Source organism: Cherax quadricarinatus, chromosome 66 (assembly GCF_038502225.1).
Source record: "Cherax quadricarinatus isolate ZL_2023a chromosome 66, ASM3850222v1, whole genome shotgun sequence".
In the NCBI taxonomy this organism is placed as follows: Eukaryota; Metazoa; Arthropoda; class Malacostraca; order Decapoda; family Parastacidae; genus Cherax; species Cherax quadricarinatus.
The window spans coordinates 17,153,334-17,163,104 of record NC_091357.1 but is presented as its reverse complement, the minus strand read 5'-3'; the positions used below and the strand labels follow the sequence as shown (position 1 = coordinate 17,163,104).

Genomic DNA, 9,771 nt, shown 5'->3' with positions numbered 1-9,771 from the left:
CCTGGGAAATGAGAGGTAATCAAGTTTAGAGGACAGGAGCTCCTATTCCTTGAATCAAGATAGTTTCTTGGTATGAAGGCACTACCTCTAATTTTTTTTTATTATACATTGCTATTTGCTTAAACATTTTACTCAACATCTGAATACTTGCAGCAAGTTATAATTTTTCTTACACATGGCATTTTGATCAGGGTGCAAATGTCAAGATATTTTTTTTTGACATTTGTCGAGAAACATTTTTATGGATGCTGCTCACTAAAGTGGGTTATTATATACCAGTAGTTATCTATTTCTACTGCTTGGCATGGAGAGGCATAAAACTTTCTCACCTCCCCACTCTTGGAATCAAACTTAGGAACTGTTGCTTGATAGCATAAGGGTTTCACCAGTGAACTACTGTATATTGTTCCTGCTCATCAACTAGCTGCTATGAGGAAGGAAAGAAAAAGCACAAAAAAAAAAAAAAAGGTACAGAAGACAGGTGACTATTATATAAACAGCTTACACTCCAATAGTCTTTAAAATTTACATACTACACATATGGTAAACTTATAAATTGTAGATTTTGTTCCTATAGGTTCAGAACCCTTAACTCAGGAAAGTGTGCATTCATTATTATAGTTATGTGGGAAGTGCTATGCCCACAGGGGTAATGCAGCATCTGGGAAATAAAAGGCAAGCAGGTTCAATCCAAGGAGGCAGTCTTTCCAATTCTCTGGATAAAGAATCCTGTACAAGCATCACGGTAGTAGATCCCTTGTAGGGTGTGCACATTCAAATGCCTGAAGAGTTCAGGGTTGCCTGCTCGAACTAGGTGTAAGCAGTACAGGTTTAGTCCTATGCTGTACAATATGTGCCCGAGTTTTATGCACAACAAAAGTTTCCTACCCTTCCCTATCAACCAGACAGCAGCCCTAAGCCATGTATTGGTGCCATCATTGGCAGCAATATGGATAAAGGGAGAGAGTACCTCCCCTACCCATCAATCTGTTTACTTTCCTTTCAGAGTGCTTTTTTGTGCTACTGTATTAAAAATTATGCATGCAACCTATATAGGTTCTACAGAGCCGTGAGGATGATGCGAGAGAATAGGGATTACTATGTGCAAAATTGTTTAGAGTGAAGAGCTAAATCCACAGAGGTAGGGGGATACAGTGCCTTGGGAATTATTATTATAATCAAAAAGAAGCGCTAAGCCACAAGAGCTATACAGCGCTGCAGTGCCTTGGGAAGGGGCAGCAATTATTTATCCAAGAAAAAGACAGGTCTAATTCCTTGGATGAAGAACATTTCACTGGTATCAGGAACCCCCACTAGAGGGTGGGGTTTCTGGTAAAGATCTTTTGATGAGTAAATGGGAGCTACCCTTCCCTTCATCAATCAATCCTGATTACCTTCCAATCCACAGGTGCTGCACGACCCCTATAGGGTTGGCATTTCTCCATGAACAATTTTTCTTAGGAAGAATAAGTCTCTTCCATTAACTTGGAGGTTCAAGACATTATTGCAGGGCACGAACAACACAGTTAATATAATGTAAGCAAACTTTCTTTGGTAGATTCTAAGTGAATCTCCCAGGGACAATGTGCAACTAAGTCCATTTAGTAACTACAAAGTGTAATAAGTGACAGGAAGTCTGAGAATTGTGAATACTGTACCTTAGAATTCCAGATAATTTCTTTCTGGATTATAAGGGCATCACCAAAATTCAGCATTAATGCATGTCTATAGTACACATTGAAAAAGGTTCAGTTATATCAATATTAGCAGTATTTATTTTATACATACAGTACAGTGTATTACAAAGTGCTCACTATTACAAAGTGTTATACCTATAACTAAAATAAAAATACAAAATATAAAAAAGTTAGTAAAAATAATGATACAAGTCTTAACAACGATGTCAATGAAATGCAGTTGCATATTTACATTTAAAAATGCCACTTACCATTAATAAAATGCAATTTGTTTGCCAAGGGAAAACAAAGGCTGAAAAAGTAGAGAATGCAAACTCATCCACTTAATTATTTTTTCAAATAAAAACATTTTTCAAAAAGATGCATCCTTTTTTATTTTTTTGTTTATACAACAAAACTACCAAAGGCTTTATTTGTAAGAACAGGCAATTTTTTTCCATGTAAGGCACCCTTAAAAATTAGAAAAAAAAAAAAATGGATAATACATTAGCCATTGATAAGGTCACAAGCATCAAGGACAAGAATAATAAGACTTTGCCTATCTTATATTAGTCTTTTACAACAGTGTGAAAACTAGACTAAGCACTGTACACATTCTTTGGTATCCCTGAAACCTGAATTTTTAATTTTTCCCTGCAATGAGACAAAAATATAAAGCTGCACTTTTTATCTTTACTGAAAATATACCCTGCTTTAAAGAACACCGAGTTTTTAATAGAATGAGTATTTCAGTTTTGCATTTGAGAAAAAATGCCATACAATTTAGAACTTAATAAACCCAAAAATATTTGGTGAATACAAATTTAAACAAATAGTGAAAGAAATTACTTGGGTAACAAAATAAAAAGAATCATATGAAACTAAGTGATGGGACATGCAACTAAGAAATCTGGTGTTATTTTTGTGGCAAATTATGCCGATGCATGATGCTTAAAACAATGCTCGAACACAGCATCTATGGATTACAGGTTTTAATACAGTACCCAATAAAAGAAATCAGTTTACAATTGTGTAGTAAAGTTCTAGATACAGTACACCGTTCACATACGACAGTAGTCTTGCTTAAAATACACAAAAAATTCACTGTGCCACAAACACACCTTCATGCTTTAAATTTGATCTTCATCCATGTATTTTTATTCCCATGGTGGTGGTGGCAAGTCGTATATCTCCTCCAAGACCGGCTCCAAATAGACAGGCTCTTTATCTGAGGGTAAAAATTTTATTGATTTAGGTACAGTATACATTTCTGACACTAATTTAGCATGTGTTATTGTTTAGGAAAAGATATCACAAGTTTCCCTATTAATATAAAATTTATGGAGAAGCATTAAAATCTAGTCTTACAGTGAATGGGGAATGAAAGGCAACCAAGTTTGAGCCAAGGAAATGGTAACTCCAATTCCCTGGTTCAAGAGCCCTCACCAGCATCAAAGCACCTCATTATACCCATTTTTGCATTAGATTTATGTTAGCCGAAGTTTTTTCCATGCAACAAAACTTTAAAACAGTCTTTACCTCTTCCCTCCAACCTTTCCAAGGGCAACCCCTACCCAACCTTCCCTCCACTACAGATTGATACACTATGCCAACTTCTCTAAATGACCTAACTACCTCGACAACCTCTCCTCAGCTTCTTGCTCTCAGCATTTTAGTTCCCTTTTAAGACGCGCATTGCTTATGGAGGAAAGATTCTTTTCCACTACCCCATAGAGTAAATATACATTTCTATCTACATATTTATATCTTCTTTCAACAAAACAGCCATATCCCACAAAAGCAGGATGGCCCAAAAAGAAAAGCAAAAGTTTCTCTTTTTAACTTTAATAATATGTATATACAGGAGAAAGGGTTATTAACCCCTTGCTCCCAGTATTTTAGCTGCCTCTTATGACACACATAGCTAACGGAGGAGGAATTCTGTTCCACTTCCCCATGGAGATAAGAGGAAATAAACAAGAACTAGTAAGAAAATACAAAAGCCAGAGGGGTGTGTATATATATGCTTGTACATGCAAGTGTAGTGTGACCCAAGTGTAAATAGAAGTAGCAAGACACATGAAATCTTGCATGTTTACGAGAAAAAAAAAAAAAAAAAGACACCAGCAATCCTACCATGTAAAAAATTACAGGCTTCCGTTTTACACTCACTTGGCAGGACAGTTATAGTCAAGGATAGGGCAATACTAACATTATTGCAGAGGCTGATACTCAATTTTAGGCTGATACTGGCACCAATACTTACATTGAAAATTAGCAGACACTCAACGATACTGATGCTTATTTTTAAACAAATACCAATACTATCACTACTTTCACACCCGATTTTTTTTTTAACACGTAGGCTGTTTCCCACAGAGGCAGGGTGACCCAAAAAAGAAACTCAAAAATAGTTACTTCAAGGTATAAGAGATAGAAGAATACAAATTACAAAACTTAGAAGTTTACTCCAACATGTAGATTAAGACAGAGATACTATACCAGTGTTAAATACATCATTTTTAACTTGCCTTGAACGCTACTCAATGAAAGATGCCTTGGGGGCGAACTCTGAATGGCAGAAGGAAGAGTGCTCAATTCAGGTAGACGGCACAATTCCCAGAATTTAACGAGCTGCGAGAGGTGTTCATCCGAAAAATGGAGGGACGATGGAAAAATGTCAAAGTAATCTGGAAGAGGAAATTTAATTAGCCTTCATCACAGAAAAAAAAAACAAGCTTTATACAAGAAAAAAATCAAGAATATTCACTACCAAATAGCTTCATTTTATAAAAAAAAATCAGAAAGCACAGGAAACTTTTTTTAACATTGGCTGTCTCCCACTGAGGAAAGGTAACCCAATTAACCCTTTGACTGTTTTGGTCATATATATACATCTTACGAGCCAGTGTTTTGGACGTATATATACTCAATAATTCTAGCGGCTTCAAATCAAGCAGGAGAAAGCTGGTAGGCCCACATGCAAGAGACTGGGTCTGTGTGGTCAGTGTGTACCACATAAAAAAATCCTGCAGCACGCACTGCATAATGAGAAAAAAAAACTGACCTTTTTTTGGATTAAAACGCCGACTGAGGTGTATTTTCACACAGTAATTATTGCTGTGTTCTCGTCTTCATGGTCTCGCGTGATAAAATGAAAAACACACTGCAGACAGAGACGATTTTGATTAGTTTCACGATGACAAAGACTTTGAAATTGAGCTCGAAGTAGCGGAAATGTTCGATTTTTACCAATGTTCAAGAGTAAGCAAATCACATCACACGTCCAATACACGTCAACTGGGGAGTCTAATACAGTGGACCCCCGGTTTACGATATTATTTCATTCCAGAAGTATGTTCAAGTGCCAGTACTGAACGAATTTGTTCCCATAAGGAATATTGTGAATTAGATTAGTACATTTCAGACCCCCAAACATACACGTACAAACGCACTTACATAAATACACTTGCATAATTGGTCGCATTGGGAGGTGATCGTAAAGCGGGGGTCCACTGTATTCTTTCACTAGTGTAAATAGGGGATGTAAATAGTGTGCTGAAAATTTCCAGCTAAGACAGGACTCGCAGCAATGGTTTCAAGTTGGAAAAATTCAGATTCAGGAAGAATATAGGAAAGCACTGGTTTGGTAATAGAGTTGTGGACGAGTGGAACAAACTCCCGAGTAGAGTTATTGAGGTTAAAACGTTGTGAATTTTTAAAATAGGTTAGATAAATACACGAGTGGGTGCGAGTTGGACCTGACTAGCTTGTGCTGCTGGGTCTGGTGCTGTGCTCCTTCCTCAAGTGGAGGTGACCAGACTGGGTGGGTCATTGGGCTAATCTGGGGGGGGGGGGGGGGGGTGTACCTGCTCCGCATGGGTCAGTAGACCTGCTGCAGTGTTCCCTCTTTCTTATGTTCTTATGTCCAATACATGTCAACTGGGTAGTCTAATATTCTTTCACTAGTGCACCGATGTTATTTATACCATTTTTACAATAATGCAGTAGTCTGCATAACAGTAAATTTTTTTTTTTTTTTTTTTTTTTTTTTTTTTTTTCAACAAGTCGGCCGTCTCCCACCGAGGCAGGGTGACCCAAAAAAGAAAGAAAATCCCCAAAAAGAAAATACTTTCATCATCATTCAACACTTTCACCACACTCGCACATTATCACTGTTTTTGCAGAGGTGCTCAGAATACAACAGTCTAGAAGCATACACATATAAAGATACACAACATATCCCTCCAAACTGCCAATATCCCAAACCCCTCCTTTAAAGTGCAGGCATTGTACTTCCCATTTCCAGGACTCAAGTCCGACTATATGAAAATAACCGGTTTCCCTGAATCCCTTCACTAAATATTACCCTGCTCACACTCCAACAGATCGTCAGGTCCCAAGTACCATTCGTCTCCATTCACTCCTATCTAACACGCTCACGCACGCTTGAAAGCAATAGTAATATAAGAGAGGCCTAGAGATGTGACTAATGAACAGAGGACATGTTATTTTAGTGCCAAGAATGTCTAAAATGTTTATTCTGGACCCTATTTTGAAATTGGCATCTTTTTTAATTTGTGTGAAATTGGCCAAATTGCCAATTTCTGACCACTTTATTGGGTAGTTCAAATCAGTAAATGGGCAGTTTCTTGTACTCAATTGATAGAAAAAAAAATGGAGTTCTAAAGAAATGGCTATGAGTTTGGTCAACTGGAACAATGGAATTGGCCAAAAACAGGGCTCAAGTTAGCGAAATTGATGATGCATATATGTTGCCGAGACCGCTAACTTCGCGGGAGCGTAATTCCGCGAGTTTTCAACCAAATTTCGTACTTTTGGCGTCATTACCATCGGGAAAAGTCTCTGTCATTTCACAAGAAAAAATAATTTCTTTTTTTCCAAAATTTTTGCGACGTAGAATGACAGTTTCAGAAAGGGGCTTGCAACTGTCAAAGTGTTAAGTAAACACTCATTCAATCACTGTCTTGCCAGAAGGGTGCCAACATCATAGTTCAGATGACCCTTCACACTGCAATATTCCAACACCATGCCTTCAGAGTGTAGGAGATGTACTTACAACCTCTAGAACAAGTCCAGCCAACAAGTTTCCCTGAATCCCTTCATAAATGTTACTTTTCTCAAACTCCAACAATGCACCAAGTCACAAAAAAATCACTTGCCTCAACTTGCTCCTACAACACTCACAAGCCTGTTGGGTGTTCACACTAAATTTATAAAGATTTCATTTATGTTACAGGTTAGGACAATCTTAAAAGCACCAGACCTATGGTACAGTAACAAAAATTGTGGATGCAACCAAAACTTAGTCAAGAAAATTAAAAATGTGGTAGCATTTGGGAAATCAACCAGGGCAATTATAAACAAGTTATCCCCAGTGTGTTATTTACAAACACTTATGCTAATATTTAATTTTGCTAAATTTAAAATAGCTTTAGTGACAGGTGGTTAAAAAAAAAATGTAAATGAAAAAATAAACTAAATGTGTAAATGAAAAAATAAACTAATGATACAGAATGGATTGCAAAGTTGGCAAAATATGAATTATGAAAATTGAAGACTTTAAAAATACCTCAATTCCTAGACAGGAGTGAAAAAACTAAACCAAACAAAAATCTTAAAGGAAAAAAAATAAAGAAATATAAGATTTACTGGTATCAATGGAGAACAGAAAACCTGTCCTTTTACATTAATTTAGAAATACTATTTTTACATTTCTTTAGAAATACCATTCTCTATTTTAGGCTAGATTAGACTTGCAGAAACCAATAAAAATACATTTAACTTTAACAAGAAAAGTATACAAAAAAACTGCAGCATTACCCCTGGCAACAAGGTTGCAGAGCACAACTAGCAAATGTCCATGTCTGCACACTTAACAGGTATCACTTGGGGTGCAAGAATGATTTGGAACAAGAGACCATAATAGCAAACTATGGAAGAGTTGTATGAAAAGGAGAAGAGAAAAATATTTCTTCAGTTATAGACTGCTGAAACTACATCCAAGAGAAGACAGTGTGTACTACAACCAATGGAAAAAAATTATTAATACAATACTGACATCTGAGCAGTTGCACAGTAACAGTGTAGACAAAATGAGAAAAAGTATAAAACATTTCACCTTCTGTTTCTGTTATTTCAGGGAAGAATTCAGGTTCTGGTTGTAAATTCTTTTCAGTGGAAGATGAGAAACTTTGCCAATCTGGAATGATAAAAACATTTCATAATTTATTTTCAGAAATATAAAATTCCTGTACACCAGGTCTGTGGTAACATGAATAATCAGCAATTATTGGATGCTGCTGATGTTTGTGATCTGGAAAATGATTCTGAGGCAGTGTCTGCAACATGCCATTGTTGGGAGCGAGTGTGCGAGGTGTAACCTGCACAATTGTGCAGTAGTGTAAATTTTACTATTTAAGTGTCTAGTATTGGCAACTTTTTTTTCCAATACTGATATCCAAAAAAATAGCCAATACCCACCAAGACCAATAATTTGGCACACCCCTAATACTTACTCTCATTTGCAGACTGGTTTTGAATTTTTTTATTGGCAGCACTCTGGTTTTTAGTAGCCACTGTGCCAATTCTGTTACTGATGTCTCCAAATGATCGCTGACCAGTTTGAGAACCCCCTATTGGCAGGCCAAATTTTTTCTGTGCATGACTGGTCACAGTTGGCAATGCTCCTGTTGCAAAGAAGAAAATTAGCACATGTATATATTAGTAAAATTTTTACCACCAATTTGTATGACTACCCTTTATGGAATACTAATACTAGTCTTAAAATTACAGCAGCTGAAGTTGACAAAATATGAGCAAATTTTCAATAAGCCTTTCTGCAAATGAAAGACACTCAGACATACAAAATGAATACAGTGAGCAGTATACACTAGAATAATGCCAAAGTAACACCAGACTTAAGCTATTACACCCTTAGCATCCTAAAATGGACTAAGGAATTAAAAAATATTTACATTAATTATGCCCTTATAGTGCATACTGCAATTAGCAATGCAACATTATGGAAAATATATTGTCCAATATGCATCCACGAATTTATTTCCACTGGATAAGGAGTCATTATAATGTAGAACATATTGCATTCCAGTGTTTCTTTGGATTATTTACCCCCAGAGGGTTAATAACCGAGGATGACCCAAGAAACCCAAGCAGTGTGGCTTATTTCCACAGATCCTTAAGAGTTTCTTCTCTAGACTGACATTTAACAGCTGGCCAACTTCTAGGTAAACAGAGGCAATGCTAGCTGGCTAATATCTAGCAAATGTCAGCAATTACCACTACTTTCATTTGATGACTCCCTGAAATCTGTTGGCAATTCATTAACTGCATACAGTACATAAAAGACTGGATTACCAAGAAACAGCATAAAACATTAACAGGATAGGAGAAAAACTCACTTTACTGGTTAATGCACCATATAATATTACCAAATTTGTTTACTTTTTTAAAACCTACCATATTTACTGTGGCTACCAGTTCCTTGAAACTGCTTCATCTTGTTTCCTAAATGAGCACTGGTATTTTCTCTGTCTGGGGCTGGCACCACAGTTGACGACATTTTGAATCTGGAAATATAAAATTTATACGAACATTACATGTGCATAAATAATTTTAAGTATTTTATCTTTAGGTTGTATATGCTACCATGTTGTAATATTTAGTTTTTTTAAAAACTAACTCTGTACTAACTCCATCAAGATAAACATTCATTAGTAACAACTCTTGCATAGTACAAAATTCATTCTTTCCTGAAAGATACTTCCTTTCAAATGGCTTTGCAAGGTTAAAACTTCAAAATACGTACTCTATCAAACGTAACCTGAATCTATTGAAGGCAAGAAGGTAAAGAAAAGAATAATGAAACAAAACCTGATTACATCTGATTACATCCAAGGAAGGGCAGCACAAATTAATTCCTAAATATACTCACAAAATGAACTTGATCTGGGACTGGTACGTGTGGGTATAGATTCAGAACGCACTCCAGGCAGACTCTGGGAAGAACCTGCAAGGTAAATTCTTTAGAATAAAAGTTCATTACCAGCATAAA

General features: G+C 36.4%; 1 protein-coding gene across 2 annotated transcripts in view; it reads right to left on the bottom strand.

Moving 5' to 3' along the window:
• Positions 1–1,751: 1,751 nt before the first annotated feature.
• Positions 1,752–9,771, bottom strand: part of LOC128704129 (uncharacterized) — an 8,917-nt gene continuing 897 nt past the window's right edge. The window contains exons 2-7 of one of the 2 annotated variants that reach the window (XM_053799181.2): positions 9,652–9,726; positions 9,177–9,286; positions 8,216–8,386; positions 7,819–7,899; positions 4,208–4,366; positions 1,752–2,904 (exon numbers count right to left, since the gene is read on the bottom strand). In XM_053799181.2, coding sequence (XP_053655156.1) covers positions 2,834–2,904; positions 4,208–4,366; positions 7,819–7,899; positions 8,216–8,386; positions 9,177–9,279 — 585 coding nt within the window. In that variant the 5' untranslated portion in view covers positions 9,280–9,286; positions 9,652–9,726 and the 3' untranslated portion in view covers positions 1,752–2,833. The remainder of the gene's footprint in view (positions 2,905–4,207; positions 4,367–7,818; positions 7,900–8,215; positions 8,387–9,176; positions 9,287–9,651; positions 9,727–9,771) is intronic. The other variant, XM_053799182.2, reaches the window with a different exon arrangement.